At 34.5% G+C, this 21,270-nt stretch overlaps 1 protein-coding gene across 1 annotated transcript in view; it reads left to right on the top strand.

Annotated features, from left to right (window-relative positions):
* The window catches only part of LOC145239790 (uncharacterized), a 193,168-nt gene that overhangs the window by 154,036 nt on the left and 17,862 nt on the right, over positions 1–21,270 (top strand). Inside the window, exon 5 of the mRNA XM_080103289.1 lies at positions 955–1,062. Coding sequence (XP_079959415.1) covers positions 955–1,062 — 108 coding nt within the window. The remainder of the gene's footprint in view (positions 1–954; positions 1,063–21,270) is intronic.

The following is a 21,270-nucleotide window of genomic DNA, read 5'->3' as shown; positions in this document are numbered from 1 at the left end:
CATATATTTTATTTCTTAATTTAAGGTTGTGAAGGGGGGGGGGGTCTACACTGTCCTTTGAAAAATTAAAGGACATAACTGTAGCCTAGAAACGATTATAACACTGTTAAAGATATATAAACGTTGGTATAAAATGCTTTGTTTTACATTGGAATTCATTATTGAGATGCGTATTATTTATTAATGTTATTTATTGCAGACTATTATCGTCATCTTTATTGGTTGTTGTTTGGGTAGGATTGAAACCGCTATCTTCAGACAATTCTCACCTGGAACTGTACAGATTCAACGTCTCTATCCACTGCGCCACGGGCCCCGAAGTAGATAGAGACGTTGAATCTCTACGGTTCCAGGTGAGGATTGTCTGAAGATAGTGGTTTCAATCCTATCCAAAGTTGGCCAGAGACTTACTTGGCCAAAAACGTGGTGAGACCACAATAACTATGGATGGCAGTAATTGCTGCGAATGCAGTTAGGAGATTCAGAGTTCCTATCCCGTTGCAGTTATCACCTGACGAAGGCCAAAGGAATAGTTAGCTGAAACGCCGTGAAGCTTTGTTTTACGTTTAAATGATTATCATTGAGGGTAGTGTGCTCAAAAAAGGTTACTACTTTCTCTATCTTGTCCCATGTTTGATTTGATTTTCTGGTTTAACTTTTTCTTTGAAATTTTCCTATCTTTTTGACTTTTTGTTTTTTTGCTGGGGATGGGGCATCTTACTGGATGCCCCCCATCATTTACCTGCTATTTCAGAGATTTTTCAGATTCTAACCGTCCCTTTAAGTGTAATTGTTTGTATCTCTCTTGCACTTGGTTCACCAGATATATTTGCTAACTATTGTACATATTCTAGATGTCTGTATTTTCAAATGAGAATTTTCTGCAAAATTTGATGCATATAATTGACAAGATCAGCTTATCTTATTTTACAAAAAAAATTTTCTTGTTTGCAGGGTGCCTTAGATATGAACTCAAAAACCGTAAAAGATGCTATGCTTCCAATCAATGATGTCTTCATGCTGAGCATTGATGACTGTATGGATCATGCAACTATGGCCAAGGTATTTATTTTGATTTTAGTTAATTACTGTAAATATCGATGAAACTATTGCATATATATAGGAGGAATAAAACAATAAAATTATAAATAACACTAAACATTAATTCATTATAGACTGTTTTAAAAATAGTTATGTAAATCAAACAGACATATGAATCTGTATGTGTTTTTCATCAGTTTTATATGTATTGTATTTCAAAGTATCTTGTGTTATTGCATAATTTTTATTTTATGTTTCTGAATTTTTGAGATGAGGATTGATTATTCATATTATTTTGATTATTCGAACTATTGCTCTCATCATGAGTGTGATTTTCACAAAGTCTCAGTCGATATAATTACAGACTTTCTTCATGTGTATCTTGTCAAACTAGGGAATCTGTACAGAATTGTCGAATGGATCTTTTATTTAATGTAGGTTGAATACCAACTAGGTATTGTCAAGTGTATACAGTAAACCTTTAACATCAAAGATGAAGGTCCAACTCATCGGAAAAGTATCCAGAAAAATGTGTAAATCATGTATTGTGGAGAATAGGAACCCCTCTCTCTCTCCACCTGGAAAGTTATGATTGTATAAGTGCACATTATGCAAAGTGACAAACACCAAATTGTAGTTGCAGGCTTAGTAGTACATAACGTGTTACTGACATGATATATTACTGTATATATATATATATATATATATATATATATATATATATATATACTGTTACTGACATGATATATTACTGTATATCTATATATCTATAAAAGTGAACGTGTCTGTCTGTCTGTCTGTCTGTGTCTGTCTGTCTGTGTACATTTCCCTACGCAATAACTCTGTCAATTTTTAGTCTATAGACTCGAAATTTGAAATACCGGGTACTGAGATTTGGGAAAATCGATGTGACCGGTGTCAGCCAGAAATTTGGCTGTTAAGGGGTCAAATTTCAACGATTTGACCTTTAAGAACTCTACCAAACTCCTCCGACAATTTTGGGTCTAGACACTTGAAATTTTAGATATAGGTTCCTTGAACCTGGATCTAACTTAAAGTGATTTGAGCCCGAAACTATAAATTTTAAGGGGTCATAATAGGGGTCAAAGTTTTAAAAAATTAACTATTTTTTTTGTTTTTTTTGCACAGCATACACCTCCAAACACCCGAGCAACGCCGGGCACCTCTGCTAGTGTATATATATATATATATATATATATATATATATATATATATATACTGTTACTGACATGATATATTACTGTATAGGCTTCATAGTGCAGTCTACCCTACTATTCACACATAACTGCGAGAAAAAGACAAGGAGAGATAGGCTCATACCTCTCACTAATAACCCGTAGGAAATAAGTATAAATTATATAGCAAAATCAATTTGCCACCCAGATGGCGCTGCTGTATGTTTTCCTGCAAAGTTGAAGCTACAGACTTGATGCAGACTTGGGAAAATGTTTCTTTCGGTACAATTAGCTAAAATGGTTATTCTAAAATGAGTTCAAGTGGTTTCGTTTGATTTTTGTCTCGTTTGAGAACAAAAAAGTTAAAACAAAAGCAATGAGTTATTTACATTGTGTCTGTTTACAAGTTGATTGTATGTCTGCCATTTTGTATAAAAATAAACTTGAGATCCTTTGCCAGATAATCCAGCCACCCAAAAGTGGTGGTGGTGGTAGGATGTGTTGGAGGATGCATGATGTGGGCATTTGTTTCCTTTCTTTATCTGCAACAACTGTCATTTTTCTGCTTTTAGAAAATGTTTGTTTACACTTGTTGATTTGTGTCGAATTAGTTTCTTTTCTGTGTATCCAACGTCCGTCTGTGAATTGGCAATTCGTTAGCTGGAAGATGATGTCATGACCGTTTCAGAAGAGTGTCATTTGTGCACTTGGTCTCTTTCCCATTCAAGAAGAGTTTCTCTTTATAGAGATTGTATCAATTGAATATGCAAACAAAGTTGTGTTTTATCTCATATGAATATTAGGCACTTACAGCCTCACACGCATTCACTGTTGTTACTATGAAAAAATAAATTAATAAAGTCCTACCAGTCCTCCTCACAAATATATATATATATTTTTGTAGTCATCGACGTACAGTCCTGTTTCGTTGTATCACAACTCATCAGTGCCGCTAGACTAGCATCGCTCCCTAGCTAAGGATTGAACCTAGAACCGTCGTATATATATATTTAATTATTTGCTATGATAATTAAATACCTACAGACACTAGTGTTTCATCCTTTCGGGAATCTTCAGTGCAGGGTGTCACGATTAACACCAGTAGATAGATTTGAATCGAAATTAGCAAAGACCGTATCCATTCGGCTACCATTAACCGCGTGAAATAACGTTGAATTTAAACATTTTATTTTTAAATGTTTTTTACGTCAGTCACAGTGATCAAATCGCTTTACGATGATCTATGCATATGAGCTAAATTGACCGACTTAATTCAACTGAAAGTGTTCAACGATAAGAAACGAGTTTCTTAAAGGAGCTGGCATAATTATTTACTATAATAATTAAATAACTACAAACGACTGTAATATATTAGACTTTTTTTGCATGTTAAAAACGAAAAAGTTATAGCCCGTTGATTTAGAATGAATGCTTTATGCTTTATGTGGATAAATTTCTTCTCATTTTTACATTAAATACTGACGGTTATATCCCACAGGATTAGTGAATCTCTTGACAAAGGCTTCCTTTCTAGGGCAATTGCTCTTGACATATCAAAGGCCTTCAACAAGGTATGGCATAAGGGTCTACTTCACAAGATTTCCTGCTACGGTATAACTGGAAATGTTTTCTCAATCATTAAATCATTTCTCTCCGATAGGCTCATAAGAGTAGTGGTAGATGGTCAAAAATCGGAGGCCTGCAATATAAATGCTGGAGTCCCTCAGGGGTCAATCCTAGGCCCAACTCTCTTCCTGATCTACATCAATGACCTCCCTAAACACATACTTAAATCATTCGTTGACATCTATGCTGATGACACGACCATCTACGGCAACACATCAAAGGCTGTAAATGACAAAGTTCTGATTCTCTCTCCTCTGATCTCGAGCGCGTGGTTCAGTGGGGGAAGATGTGGCTGGTTACCTTTAATGCATCCAAAACCAAATTCCTATCCTTACATCATCAACGCTCTGAGCCCCATCTGGCATCAATTGAAATGGATGGCTCTCGTCTGGGTGAGGCCCCGTGTTTTGACAAGCTTCTGGGTTTGACCTTTACTCCTGATCTGAAATGGAACACGTACATCAAGTCTGTTGCCAAGGTCGCTGGAAAGATGGTGGGATCCTTCTACCGCTCCAGAAGATATCTCACTACTGATGCAATTCTCTATCTATATAAAAGCCAAGTACGTCCAAGGATGGAATACTGTTGCCATATCTGGGCAGGAGCTGCTAAAAACAGCCTATCCTGCCTTGACAGAGTACAAAATAGACTTTGGTGCTTAGTGGGGGATACCCTTTTCTCTACCCTGCAACCTCTCTCCCACAGAAGAGACGTTGCGAGCCTATCCTTGTTTTATCGTTATTTCCATGGCAGGTGCTCGTCTGAACTCCAATCTCTGGTCCCCCCTCGCCAATCTTTCATGAAAAACACCCGTCTAGCTGAATCCACTGTGAAAAATTTCCCCCACTCTATATCTGTGCCTAAATCAAAATGCGGATTCCATGAACAAAGCTTCTTTCTTAGAACTGCACGCCTATGGAACTCTGTTCCGTGTGCCTGCTTCCCACCGGACTACAACTTGGATGTCTTCAAGTCCGATGTTAACAAATTCCTAATGAACCGCCCCCTTAAGTAAACACTTCATCAAATCTCCACACTAACGTAATGTACTTGCAATAACCCTTATCCCTGAGTGGCTTCCGGGCCTTGATAAGTGGTGATCACTGTGTAAAAAAAAAATCCCTATTAATCATTAAGTGCACATTGAATGAATACCATAATACTTAGCTTGCTGCACCTTATCGTGACAAAAATCTATAGAAAATTTCAGCCAGATTGGCGCAGTAGTTTCTGAGAAAAAGTGAGTACATGTGGTATGGTGATAAGTAATCCCTGTTACTTATTAACTTTGCGCATCAAATGGATATCATAATACTTAGTTTGCTGCACCATATCATAAAGATCTATAGCAAATTTCAGCTAGATCGGCTCAGTAGTTTCTGAGAAAAAGTCGAACAGACTAAGAAATATATATAATTATTTTTTAATACCTACAGACGCTAATGTTTCATCCTTTCGGGAATCATCAATGCAGATAGTTACGATTACAGCTGGTCGGGAGATTCGAACTCGGCTACGAAGCCATTTTTGACTGCATTAGCAAGGAACAAACCACATGGCCAACGTTAACCGCCAGAAATACAGTTGAAATTAAAATTTATGTAAATGTCTAGACGGCGAGAGTGATTATAACATGATCTGCGCACATATATATATATATATATATATATATATATATATATAAAATTTATTTATACAAACATTGATGGGCCTACATATGTGCATACATGTTTCTGTAATCACCCGTTATTGGGGAGATTGCGTCTTCAGGCCATCCATTATTATATGGCCTGAAGAATATGGTCTTCAGGCCATATAATAACGGATGGCCTGAAGATGTAATCGCCCCAATAACGGGTGATTACAGAAACATGTATGCATATATGTAGGCCCATCAATGTTTGTATAAATAAATTTAATATACCTGCTCTGTTTACTCATTGAGCACTTTTTGGTAGACACATGTTGTTTCATTGGATGTACTTCTAGGAAACTAAACTCTACTGCCATAATATATATATATATATATATATATATATATATATATATATATATTATTCTTTATGTAAATACAGTCATATCTTGCTACAATGTGCAGACCGTTTCAATCATATTTGATTTCATCAGGCAAGAAAAATTAAAATACAAAAATTAAAGATTTCAGACCTTTTCAAATTTTGAGGAGAAAAAATATGCCATGATTGGCATGAAGCAAAGCTAAAGTTCTTACCTCCAAATTTGAAAAGGTCTGGAACCTTTTTAATTTTTGTATTTTTATTTTTATTGCCTGATGAAATCAAATATAATTGAAATGGTCTGCACATCGTAGCAAGATAATACTGTATTTACATAAAGAATAATAAAAAATATATAATTTGCTCTCTTTGATCGAGAACTATCAATGACCCCTGTTGAAATTCAATTATTCTTAATTTTTGAATATTTTTCTACATAGTACAACACTTTGTTGAAATTCAAAGACTTACATTTTTTTCTTTTTTATAACTTTTGTTTATTTCATCTTGGATTCCTTCATTACAGCCGTTTCGTTAATGGGATGGCAGCTTTATGATTTTATGTGTTCATAAAAATCTCCTTTTCCTCACCAACTCGTCAGATGTTATTTTCATTCGATGTTACCAACAAAAAGTTAATTTTGTACATGATAGTCCTTGATAAGATGATTTCAATATTTTTTACGATTCCAATACAATTACCAATTCTGTTCTAAATTTTTAATTCTGATACAATTACTGATTCCAATTCCTGAATTTTTTACAAAAAATAGGATTTAGTATGTTTTTTTGCCATCAAAATCTGTCAAATTTAAATCAAATTAATTGATTGCCTACTTTTAGTTGAGGAAGCTTCACATGCCCTCCTGCAATGACTTGGTCCACAATATATTGTAGTCGGCATTGCACTGTAGAGAACCTAAAGTTGATTTTATAAAATTATTTTTATATAATGGCTTGAAGTAAAGTTTAAAATGCAAAAGTCAAGTATTATGGTTCAGCTGTACTCTAAACAGAAAAATTCATTTGGAACGCGCCCCTGTCTTATCAAAGAACCTACTGTTGATTTTATATGCCAGGCTCTTCTGTTTGTGCAGTGATAAAGCTTCTCAAATGAACCTGATGTTAGACTGTATAATGATGTTAACTTTGGTCAAAATTGGATTGTTCCTTCTTTAATCAGATTTTTTCGATTACCGATTTTGGATCCATATTGAAGGCATTCTGATACAAAACCTATCTAAGAACTCTGACATATAAAGCACATTTGTGTGGAATTGAAAAAATATCGGCCCAGCTGTTTGAATCAATAAGGAATGAACACACACACACACACAAAGTGCCTTTTTTATATAAGTAGAGATAACTTGATTTGCTGTATAATATTTTGATTTCTTTACTTTGGTCTTGATCATATATTCAAGGTTTCTATTTGATTTCTGATCCTGGTGCTGATGAAGAGGATATTCAAATGTAAAAAAAAAAAAAAAAAAATTGTCTCAGAAACAATCGTACACTAATTGGTTGTTAATGCTGTGTTCTTGGTGCCTAAATGAATGATGTTTCCATAAATCATTTCACCATTTCTTATATACAAATTAAGTTCAATATAATGATCAAATACAATGAACTTATAATCAATATTTTCTCCAAAAATGCTCAATACGAGGTAAATCTTTATAAAAATAAACTTCTATAGACATTAGAACTAGTGTTGGGACGATTCCTAATTTTTATACGATTCCGATTCCAGGAAAATATTGATTAACGATTCCGATACCAAGTACGATTCCGATTCCGATTCCTAGGGAATTATTGTTTTGAAATATACCAGGTAGTTTTATACTTATGGTCGATATGTTCCCTAACTTTGGAAGAGATATTTTATGTCTACACCTGTACACCGTCGTGTTTTGGTTTAAATAAAATTATTATATAATAAACTAAACGGAAAACTTAGCAAAATCTATTTTAGAGAAAATTTATTTTACTTAATTGGAATACAGAAAAAAAACTCGAAGAAAATAGAATTTATCCTTCAGAGAAAAAACAAATAAAATAGAATTTATATAACAGAACAAAAACAAGAAAATTAGAATAAATACACACGATTCATTATTTTGGTCCTCATAATTAACAGATTTAATGAATTAAATAAAAAAATATAGCGGAAGAGAAAGAAAATATATACTAATTAAATATAAAAAAGATAAATATTTAATTTAATAATTTATAAATGAACGTGCGTAATGAAAAAAAACAATATACCATGTGACATGGCGCCATAGATACAAAATAACCTTTCCAAAGTTAACGACCATATATGAGAAATACCATTAATCGAAAGTTTTTGTGTTTTATACCAAAAAGGTAGGTATAGCGAAAAGTTACAATTAAAGGAATTTCAAAAACGATTTTTTGTTTGGCTATTGATAGTTGTATTTGTGATGGCAGTTCTTCAGACCTCCATAATTCACAAGGAGTAGTTAACACCTATTATTTTTTCTTACTTTTTCATTGCTTTTACACGTTTCTAACGTGAAGAATAAGTTTAGCCAAACTAATTTTGAAATAAGGTATATCAAAGGAACACATATAAAAATGATACCACTATAAAAAACAAATGAAATACTAGATAAAATTGAGCAAACATAATTACCAAAATTACAGAAAACGATAAAAAAAAAAAATGGTGAAGTTTGTTGAGTGAAATGAATTATTGAAAGAAAATTAATTGAACTAATAGAAATGTTAAATAAAAAAATGTCACATTTCAATATTTTTTTAATAATTAAATTCTCAGGGTTGTCGAAATTAAAAATTAAGTGATTTTTTTTTTTATTAGACTTCTTTCGAAGCTTGTTAAAAAATACATTTAAAACCCTGTTTTTTTTTTTTTAAATAAATTGAAAAATAAATGCAATTAAAAAAATTTAATTGATAATTGAAACTTTAAAAGCATATTAAACATTGAAAAATTACTTATCTTACAAATTAACGTCCAATAAAGTAGATCCAGTCTTCATACAAGAATTCGGTTATAATAAATATATCTTTCCCAAACTTAAAAATTAAATCTTTTTTTTTTTTTTTTTTTTTTGAGAGAGTGCTTTAAAATCGCCGGGGAGTGCCGCCTAAAATTTTAAAGAAGTAAATTTTAGGAGTTTAGTGCCTTTCAAAGACGGTTATCATAATTTATTATCATCATTTAATTTCCTTTTTTTCCTCCCCCCCCCACACCTTTCCACGTGGTTCAGTAGTTAACCAGTGCTCCTGTTGCTGTCAGTCAGCTATCTTTACTGAAGTTTTAATTTCTAGTTAAAAGAATTTTTCATGAATAGAATCAGCATTTTTAAAAATTAGTTTTTTAGCTGTATATATTGTATTTACTCTTTGAAGTTAAGGAGGGTTAAAAAAATTGGTGACACCTAGATGGTGACGTAGGCAAAAAAAAAAAAAAAAGACACTGCGATTTCAACCCTCACTAATAAAACTGCTCTGAGTGACTAGTTGGTAATTTTTTGTTCCTTTTCTTTTTTATTTTGCTCCTCCAATTTATTTGGATGCATCATAGTTAAATGTTTTAACATGTTGGTTGTGGTCATGTTAGATGGTTTTATTCCTCGCGATATTTTAATTTGACAGACTTTGCAAATGGCTTTCAACTCATCTTCATCAACTTCAAAAAGTTTCCATGGAAGACTTTTTTTGGACTTTGGCGTTGTGCATTCTATCCCAACCATTATCAATAGACCAGAGGTCATCTAGTCAGCGTCAGACAGGGCCAAACTATTTGCAAAGAACTTTGCAGCTAATTCTACCCTATGCGACGAAGGCCATCAACTCCCCATATTTCCTCCTACAACACAGAACAAGCTAGGTAATCTACAAATATCCGTGCATGAGGTCGCCAAGCTAATCAAGAACCTAGATTCTAGTAAGGCAACTGGCCCTGATGGCATCCCAATTATAGTGTTAAAAAAGCTTCCACCAGAACTTGCTCCCATACTTACGAAACTATTTAAGCGCTGCCTTAAGGAGAAGTGCTTTCCGACCCCCTGGAAGACCTCATCAGTTTGCCCTGTGTTTAAGAATTCAGGTGATAAGTCCTCTCCCTCTCAGTACAGACCAATAAGTCTCCTGTGTGTTATGAGTAAGTTGCTGGAATCCATATTAAATAGAGAAATAGTCAACCACCTCAGCAGGAATAACCTTCTTAGTGACACACAATATGGTTTCCGCTCTGCAAGATCTACCGCAGATGTGCTGACGGTTATATCCCACAGGATTAGTTAACCTCTTGACAAAGGCTTCCTTTCTAGGGCAATTGCTCTTGACATATCAAAGGCCTTCGACAAGGTATGGCATAAGGGTCTACTTCACAAGATTTCCAGCTACGGTATAACTGGAGATGTGTTCTCTATCATTAAATCATTTCTCTCCGATAGGCTCATAAGAGTAGTGGTAGATGGACAAAAATCGGAGGCCTGCAATATAAATGCTGGAGTCCCTCAGGGGTCAATCCTGGGCCCAACTCTCTTCCTGATCTACATCAATAACCTCCCTAAACACATACTTAAATCATTCGTTGACATCTATGCTGATGACACAACCATCTACGGCAACACATCAAAGGCTGTAAATGACAAAGTTCTCTCGGATTCTCTCTCCTCTGATCTCGAGCGCGTGGTTCAGTGGGGGAAGATGTGGCTGGTTACCTTTAATGCATCCAAAACCAAACTCCTATCCTTACATCATCAACGCTCTGATCCCCAGCTGGCATCAATTGTGATGGATGGCTCTCGTCTGGGTGAGGCCCCGTGTTTTGACAAGCTTCTGGGTTTGACCTTTACTCCTGATCTGAAATGGAACACGTACATCAAGTCTGTTGCCAAGGTCGCTGGAAAGATGGTGGGATCCTTCTACCGCTCCAGAAAATATCTCACTACTGATGCAATTCTCTATCTATATAAAAGCCAAGTATGTCCAAGGATGGAATACTGTTGCCATATCTGGGCAGGAGCTGCCAAAAACAGCCTATCATGCCTTGACAGAGTACAAAATAGTCTTCGTGGTTTAGTGGGGGATACTCTTTTCTCTACCCTGCAACCTCTCTCCCACAGAAGAGACGTTGCGAGCCTATCCTTGTTTGATCATTATTTCCATGGCAGGTGCTCGTCTGAACTCCAATCCCTGGTCCCCCCTCGCCAATCTTTCACGAAAAACACCCGTCTAGCTGAATCCACTGTGAAAAATTTCCCCCACTCTATATCTGTGCCTAAATCAAAACGCGGATTCCATGAACAAAGCTTCTTTCTTAGAACTGCACGCCTGTGGAACTCTGTTCCGTCTGCCTGCTTCCCTCCAGACTACAACTTGGATGTCTTCAAGTCCAATGTTAACAAATTCCTAATGAACCGCCCCCCTAATTAAACACTTCATCAAATCTCCACACTAACGTAATGTACTTGCAATAACCCTTATCCCTGAGTGGCTTCCGGGCCTTGATAAGTGGTGATCACTGTGTAAAAAAAAAAAAAAAAAAAAAAAAAAATCCGCTAAAAAAGACAAAAAGAAAAAAATATAAAGGGATGGGGCGGTAAATTGTACCAACCGGTAGTTAACAAAAAAAACTTATAGAATTTAATTTTTGAAACCAATGTATAAAAGTTTACATAATGAAATGCAAATATGCATTTTCTTTTGAATTTTTTTTTTTTTTTGGTTGACTGTGTTCAATTCATACATGGTTGATGCGGTTCAATATTGCTAAACTATAAGTCTTAAGTAAAATTCTATTCATAAATACTTTTTAAAATGAAATTATTTAATTAATCGTAAATATTATTTAGACATAAAAATTAATTGATTACAAAACCTTTTAAAAATATATATATTTCTTTTTCGTTCGGCAAAAAACTGCGCAAAACACTTTTAATTTTCAATTTAAAATTCTAGAAAAAAGATTATATTATTCTGCTTTTAATATAATCAAATTCAGGGTTTTATCTTTCTGGAGAAAAAAATTTAAAAATGGATTTTATTTCAATGAAATTAAAAAAAAAAAAAACTTGACTGAATTGAATTAATTACCCTTGAATTAACGAAGGGGTAATTTAATAACTTTAGGTTTGGAAGAGATGGGTATGGGGTCGATTTTTTGGAAACATCAAAAGAAGCCACAACTGTCAAAACTTTGCGAAATAATACAACGTGATCAATTTCATTTTAGAGATATTTCTTTCAAAAGCCTTCTTTTAAAAAAAGAAAAAAAAGTACATTGTTCTATTAAACCGTTTACTGTTTAAATAATTTGACTTTGCTCGTTTTATTTTAAGAAAATATAAGTTGAAAAAGCATTTTCATTCAGTATTAGAAGATTTGTCAGTAAAAAAAAACAATCGCCAAAAAGATAAGCGTTTTTTCTAATTTTTACTCGCAATGTAGAGCCCTGCATACTTCTTTTCAAGTTAACTCTTTTGTAGTTTTGATTACAATAGATCTGAATGAATGAACCTTGTAAGGGAGGGGCACTAAGCATTGCCCTGTTAATAATGAATTTCTTTGGTTTCTTTTTATAACATGCTACATTTCTCTCTTGCGGTTAGAAATATCAGGATTTTTTTCTTTTTTTCAACATCAGACTAAAAGAATCGTAATGAAGGAATCGGAAAATTAAGGTATTTTTTAACGATGCGATTCCGATACCTCCCAAAATACACGATTCTTACGATTCCGATTCTGATTAATCGTCCCACCACTAATTAGAACGCAACCTATATGAGTTAACCAGCATTTTAATGCTAATGCATCTCCTGGGGGTTGTAAGATGAACTAAATGTTAAATATTGGCCGGTAAAAAAATTAAAAAATTTAACTTTTTACAAACTCATGTGATGATTGTGGTGAGACTCTTCTAAGTGTTTCACCAACTGACATTGACCCCCTTCCTGCAGCCCATACGCATTGGAAGAGCCTCGGTGTTACTCGTACATATTCATAAAATACACACACCACACAGTAAGCATAAAACTTTCCTACCCTCCATCTATTCTTGCGCACCCAGATATTATGCATGCTTGAATTAATAGAAAACAAGCTTAATCTAGATTCACACACACATTTTCATGACAGCCACATACATATTTCACCATATATTAACTCTTTACATACACAGATTATATAGAAACAATATGCAATAGTGCGCGCACACACCTTTACTCATTACATGTTCAAATATACCCTCAAATCGATAAAATTATATATAGATTTAAGTAAAATCGCAGTCATTTAAAACAACTTTAATCTTTATTATATTAAACTGGGATTCATCGTCGTGCCTGTTAATTAGATGGTTGGTTGGTTGTTTTTGTTTTACGGCATATCAACCCTTTTCGGGTCATTTAATGCCGAATCCAAAGATTTTGAAGAAAAATTTTTTTGATAGAGTATATTTTTTTAGTAGAGTATTTGTTGTTTTCACGTCGGTTTCTATTTAACCCATAGTTGGGACCCTAACAGGTACTACCACTCCAGGTCAGAGTGGACCTGGGAGCAATGGTAATTAAAGGGTGGCTCCACACTCCCCAAAGCCCACAAGCTGGGGCCTCACCACTGGATATAGTTTAAGGTCATATCCAGGACCCCCATTGAGGGACTTTTACCCTCTGCAGGGGGGCAGTCGGCATATTCTAATGCCCCACCGACAGGGCCCCTGTTAATTAGAAGATTTAATTTAAAGCTATTGATTTAATACTAAAAAAAGGATAAATGAATAAATGTTTTTTCAAAACTATTTCAAGACTGATCAGGCTGTCTGAAGATACTGGCTTCTTGACCAAACATTGATGTTATTTTTTTTTTTTTTTCCTTTCCTGTTCTGCAAAAACAAAAGCAACAATTTTTCTCTACAACCAAACCAAACCAAACCAAACACCATGGATAAATATTTGAAAATATAAAGAACTTAAAACATAAAAACTTTTACCAAAATGACTGAACCCGAAAAGGGCTTACACGCTATAAAACGATACAATCAAACCGAGCACCATGAATAATTATTTGAAGATATAAGGAACCTGAAGCATAAAAACTGTCTTCAAAATTGATTCGGCATTAAATAACTAAAAGGTTTGATATGTCGTAAAACAAAAATGACCAAGCTAAGTAAAACACTATAAAAAGATATTCGAAGATATAAAGAACTTGAAGCATAAAACGTTCACCAAAATGAACAGATTCAGCAATAAATAACCTGAAAAAGGTTGATACGCTGTAAAACAAAGTAACCAAACCTATCATAATCAAACCAAATCAAAATTCTGTAATTGCATATCTATTATATCTACAGTTTGGAAAAATAAAATTGTCGCCCTGGAAAAAACGACATGATTCCATTTCCGTTTGATGAAAGCCGGTTTTCTTGTTTTGTTGCAGACCATCTACTAGTTAGCCAGCTATATACAAATCCTAAGAGCGATAGGAGCCTTTTATCATGCCTGAAAGTAACACAATGTTCAATGAGCGTGATCGGAGATGCACCACTGTACTACTCATGCTCTCTACCAATCCAAGTTATGACAACAGGGCCATTGCCAGCAGCCTCAAAATGCACTGCTAACTGTTTCATGAATGCACATGCATGAATGGTTCACAAGACAGATTCCTTGTATTAAGAATAAGTAGGTTTGAAAACAGTTTTTAAAAATTGTGTCAAGCTGGCCTAATGGTTATTGCACTTGATTCAATGTCTTTGTTTTGGTTTCGATCTCAGTATTTCTGTTTATAATAAATAAGAAATCTGCATTAATTAAAATATAATATTTGTGCGTATTTTACGACCGAACAACGCAAGTTGGACCATTTACTGCAATAATATACTGATCATGTACGTGCCATTAACATCATCAGATCAACTAATTTGCATATTGCCTTGCAAAAGGACATCTCATTAATAAACTGTTCATTTTTATTCTTTACTAAATCAATGATGTTTTCATATTACACTAACACAAATATTTTTATCTCTTGGATAAATGCTTACAAAAGAGACTTTCTACTCTATTTACTTCTGGGAGTTGCAATTCTAGGTTCCCCCAATTCTCACTGGCAGCGCCTGGGTACAGATCCTGCTATTATGTATATCTCTACTTTTTTTTTTGTATTTTACTTCAGTAAGTTTTAAGAGATCAAGGGGCTCCTTCCTGGATTCCGTTATGATTCAAATTTATATCCGAGGGCTCTTTTAAGAATAGATGTTGTTCCCTTTATGGCTGCTATTTATATTTCGTTACAGCTTGGTCTTCCAGTGATTGCTTCTAAGTATTTATGAAGATTCTTTTTTATTAAACCAGTTGCTCCTATCACAACCGGTATAATGTTTATTTCTTTCAGAGACCATGTCGTTTTTAGATCATTTTTTAGGTCCTGATATTTTGTTATCTTTTCCCGTTCAGCTCTGTTAAGGCCAAAATCATTTGGGACTGTGACATCGACAATGAGTGCAGTTCTTTCAGGCTTGTTCCATATAACAATATCTGGTTTGATGGCCTTGTCTTTTATGTATCTGCCTGCCTGTGTGTCTTTGTCATGGAACACGGTCACATTTCTGTTTGATGATATTGGTGGTGGTTCATGTTCCCAAATGTTTGGCGATCTGTTAAGTTGCATCTCTCCACAGGTCTTCCAATGGAGGTACTTGCATACTTTGTTGTGATGAGCAGTATAATGGCCATCTGCCAATAAGATTGGGCATGCAGACATTAGATGGCTTGCGCTTTCAATCGCTGAGTGGCAAAACCTACACTGGCAATTTGTTTGTAGGCCAGCTATTTTTTTTAAATCCATTTGTAAGTAAGCCCTGATCTTGCCCGGCTACAATATTCTTTTTTGCATCAAATGGAAGTCTCCCACACTTGAACCATTGGAGTGAAGCATCTTTGTCTATGTACTGCTGGTTCAGCTCCTCTAGGAACTTCCCTGCTCGTTTATTTTGTTTCCATCCTTCTTTTCTTGTCTCTATATCTATTTCTGTGTATTTTTCCTTTATATTCTTGCAATCTGTGTCCGTAGTTTATCGTGCACGTCAACAGTGTTCTCTGGTATGACTTCTCCAAAGTTTTCAGCAAGCTTTGTGATTGAGGTTTATTGAGAAAGATGATTATGGTCTTTCACCATTCTCATTGTCACGTCCATTGAACTTTTAATATATTGGCCAATGCTTACTATAGTGGCTCGATATGCATGGTTGAATTCAGTGAGGCCTAAGCCCCCTTCCTTTCGTGGTAGGTATATCCTGTCCATGCATTGGTTTCGGTATGTTACCTTATGTAGGGATAGTTGTTTCCTGGTCTTCGTATCGAGCCTGTTTATGTTATATTGAGGCCAGTCTATAATACCGAAACCGTACGTAATCACAGGTATTGCAAGCTGGTTTATAGCCATAATTTTGGTTTTAGGGGTTAGTTCAAATTTGAGGATCTTTTTCAAACGTACTGTATATTCTTGTTTTGCTCTACGTCTCATTTTTTCATGTTCCACATTTATGTTTTCCTCAATGCCGAGGTATTTGTATGTATAAAGTTAGATATCTATATATAGAGGATTTTATCCTAAACTAAACTAATTAACCGATCATTACAAATTTTGGAACATGACATTTTCTAGAATCAAAATCCTGTAACAAATCTTGATCACAATTGGAATAAGGATTCTAGACATAAAGTCTAGTAACATTATATTTTAATTTTAATCTTAAGGAGACATAAAAGTGGTGCAAAACTGTTCTGTTTAAGGGAATTAATTTTACTCATCTCTACTTGTTTTTTGGGGGGGTTGACTGTTGCAATATTTTGGACATATTAATGGGGTATGATCCCACACAATCGGATGATTCTATTTATAAACGATGCTGCTAAGAACTGACGAATCAAATTAATTCACGTTCTGCTACGGGCCAATAAGAGACCAGAATTGCTTCATAAATATTAAACCTTTTCTGGAGCAATTTCACATGTTCTTTCCCGGGTTTCGACACGGTAAGAATATTTTGTTCTGTGGAACTGTCTACTACAAACAAGTAACCTCCCAGGACTTGTGTGTAACAGCGAACCATCTGAAACTGTTCTGAAACTCAAAATGGCTTACACTTCTAGAGGTTATGGGCCCAGCACGCTTCCACTGCGACGTCTGTACGCAAGGGAAAATGACAAACTATCGAAACAAGATACCAGACAAAAAGGCAAAAATAAAAGAAAAATCCTATCAATGGTGCATTGTGACTTAAACGGTCCCGTAGAACCGATGGCCAGAGAACATTATAGATATGTGTTGAATTTCGTAGATGACCATTCAGGTTTAATAATGGTTTACTTTTTAAAGAACAAATCTGATACCCTGCTAGCAACTAAGAAATATCTAGCCGACATGGCCCCCTACGGTAAAATCAAGTGTATTCGCTCTGACAACGATACGGAATTTACCAATAAAGACTTTGAACTTTTACTAATTAACCATCATATCAGGCATGAAACATCAGCTCCTAGATCGCCACACCAAAACGGGACTGCTGAACGTGCGTGGCGGGCACTTTTTGAAATGGCAAGATGCCTACTCATTGAATCAAAACTCCCTAAAAACCTCTGGACGTATGCACTTATGGCGGCAGCCTATATACGCGATAGGTGTTTTAACAAAACACTATCTAAAACTCCATATGAATCTTTCTGCGGTAAAAAAACAAATTTAAGTAGAATGAATATATTTGTTTCAACTTGCTTCGCATATATAGAGAAAAAGAGTAAATTGAATATTAAAGCCGACAGAGGTATATTTCTTGGATACGATAAAAACAGTCCAGCCAATTTAATATTTTTTCCCGAAAAAAATAAAATAAAAAGAATCCGGTGTGTAAAATTCACAGACACGTTTAATTGTAAAGATGAAAACCTGTCATATGAAGAGGATGGAATTATATTACCTCAAATAATTAGAACAAACGAAAACAATAAAAATGACGGAGACGAGAGTGTCCATGATGGTGATGATGATGATAAAGTCGAGAGATATCCCAAAAGAAATAGACGACCCGATTTTTTTGTGGTCGACAATATAAAGGATTATCAAATCGACTATTGCTGTTCAATGGTAAATGTGCCAAAAAGCTTCAACGAAGCAATTAATTCAGAACGTTGTGATGAATGGAAAATTGCCATGAAAAAAGAAATAGATGCCTTAACCGAAAATGATACCTATACGGTAGTGCCTCTCCCAAGAGATAAACATGTTATTTCTACCAGATGGGTTTTTACAAAAAAAAAAAGAGTACAGCATCGGGCGTAGAACAGTGCAAAGCAAGATTTGTTGCTAAGGGGTGCTCTCGGATTTACGGTAAAGAATACTTTTCTACGTTTTCACAGGCCTAACGGCAGTCAGAATTTTACTGCAAGTCGCATCACAATATGACCTAAACATCCATCAAATGGACGTAAAAAATGCTTATTTGAATGCCCCAATAGACTGTGAAATTTATATTACCCCTCCAGAGGGATTTATAATGAAAAATAAAAATAGCGTGTGGCGACTTAACAAGTCATTATATGGTCTAAAGCAGAGTGCTCAGTGTTGGAACACAGTATTCCATGATTATATTATTAAACAACAATTTATACAATGCGCTGTAGACCTCTGTTTATATACCCAACACAAAGACGATAAACTACTGATTTTGGTTTTGTGGGTCGATGATATTTTAATCGCATCAAATTGTGACATAATGTTAACTGATGTTAAGAACAAATTAAGTAAAAGATTCAAAATTACCGATCTTGGCAAAATATCCTGGTTTCTGGGGATAGAATTTACTCAAAGCAAAGGACTTGTTACGATGACTCAATCGAGATACATCGACAAAATACTATTAAAATTTGGAATGGGAGAGTGCAAGAAACGCTCTACACCGGTCGAAAATGATATTAATAAAAATATACACACAGAATCTGAAATAATAAATGACACACAATATCGCGAAATTATAGGTAGTCTTATATATTTAATGACTGCAACCAGGCCCGACATATGCTATACAGTAACAAAACTGCCACAAAAATTATCACGACCGACAATGAAGGATTTAAACAGAGCTAAACAAGTCCTACGTTATTTAAAAGGAACTAAAGAACAGAAGTTCCACTTATGAGAAGGCTCTTACTTTTTTTTTTTGCATGAATATCAGCGGAAAACCCTAGGGGTAATGCTCAGAGTATATAGATTTCTATATATCAAAAAAAAAAAAATAGTCCTGGACAAGACGTTAAACTGTATCCATTTTTATTTGTATTAACACTTTAACCTACTAATACTTTTGCTTAAAAAAAAAAAAAAAAAAAATCTTTGTAATTTTCCTTTTTGACATTTGAACACAATTAAAAATGGCGTCTTTTTAAATGCTAAAATTCTAAGATCCAAATGATTTCTAATTTTTGTTATGTCTAAGTAAATATAAAAATATATATTTATTTTTGAGCAGAACAAACACAAGGGACTTCCCCATTATAAAAAATAGGGAGGATGTTGCAATATTTTGGACATATTAATGGGGTATGATCCCACACAGTCGGACGATTCTATTTATAAACGATGCCGCTAAGAACTGACGAATCAAATTAATTCACGTTCTGCTATGGGCCAATCAGAGACCAGAATTGCTTCATAAATATTAAACCTTTTCTGGAGCAATTTCACATGTTCTTTCCCGGGTTTCGACACGGTAAGAATATTTTGTTCTGTGGAACTGTCTACTACAAACAAGTCACCTCCCAGGACTTGTGTGTAACAGCGAACCATCTGAAACTGTTCTGAAACTCAAAATGGCTTACACTTCTAGAATGACAATGGTCTAATGGTCAACGACATGGACTGACAACAACCAAGTTCGAATCCAGTTCATTCCACAAAAATCACTTTCACTTAGGATGTTGGCAACCTTAATGTGGTCCTTCCCATAATCCCGATGTCTTTCTAGAACAAATTCTGACTAGAAAGACATTAATGACTAACCAATGCCAACAATAGAATCATCAGATTCATATATGATGATGATGATGATACTTGTTTTGTTTTTTGTTTTTTGTTTTTTTTTAATGAATTTTAGAAAATGGATTTAAGCCTTTTCTGTTTATGAATGAATGTTTTCAATGCAAGACGTTTTACACCACTGTTTGTGCCAAAAGTTAAACAGAAGTTCTGTAATTTAAAATAGAAATTTGAAAAGAAAAAAAAAACATTTTATCAGAATGTCGTACATATTAAAGGTCTCCTTTGAGTATTCAAAAACAATAGATGCCCATTGTAAGAGTGCCTGGGTGGGAAGAGTCTCGTGAAGCAAGTATCTCATAATAACTGCATCTTTCCTGAACCAGCACAGGCTGTCTAAAGATACTGGCTTCTTGACCTAAAATGTACCAAATACTGACTTTTTTTTTTGCAAAACTTAATCATATTATGCAATCAAACCAAACACTGTGAATAATTATTTAAAGATATAAAGAATTTAAAGCACAAAAACTATTCAAAAATTACTATGCTTGGTCTTATGTTTAAGGTACAGTAAGTTTTGTAAGAAACAAAAAAAAAATGCAAAATATTTTGATTTTTGCAAATTTGTTTGCATTCTTATTGGACTTTGCTTTTGTTGACACGGACTTAGGTTAAGTGATAAGTCTGGGCTAACAGTAACAAAGACACAGCAACAAAATTGGAACAAATTAGTCAACAATTAAATGATTTGTTTTACGAACAAAAATTGTTTTAAAGCAAATACACTTGTGATATTCACCAAAAATGTTTTTTCTTTGCACATACATTTGTTACCTAAATTGTTAATATTTAATAGAATTTATGGGTCTTGTTTCGGAGTGGGATGTGGCAAAATTTCTTTACAGAAACTGAAATCCTATTTTAATAATGTAAATTACTTACAGTGGATCATTTTCTGATTTTTTTTTTTTCAGAATTTATACTCTAATAGTTATTTTTTTTTAATTAACCCATTCTTTCATATTCTCCCCAGACAATTTGTGACTTATTTGCATTTAAACTATTGATATTTGTAAATTTTATTTAAAGAAAGATCTCACTGCTGATGCTATTCTCTATCTATATAAGAGCCAGGTACGTCCAAGGATGGAATACTGTTGCCACATCTGGGCAGGAGCTGCTAGAAAGGACTTGTCCTGCCTTGATAGAGTTCAAAATAGACTTCATAGCCTCGTAGGAGATGTCCTTTTCTCCTCCTTGCAACCTCTATCTCACAGAAGAGATGTTGCGAGTTTGTCTCTGATGTATCGTTATTTTCATGGAAAGTGTTCAACTGAGCTTCAATCTATGGTCTCGCC

This window comes from Euprymna scolopes, chromosome 19 (assembly GCF_053919585.1).
Source record: "Euprymna scolopes isolate OS-2025 chromosome 19, ASM5391958v1, whole genome shotgun sequence".
Taxonomy (NCBI): Eukaryota; Metazoa; Mollusca; class Cephalopoda; order Sepiida; family Sepiolidae; genus Euprymna; species Euprymna scolopes.
The sequence above is the reverse complement of the archived record's forward strand: the minus strand, read 5'-3'. Positions and strand labels throughout refer to the sequence as shown.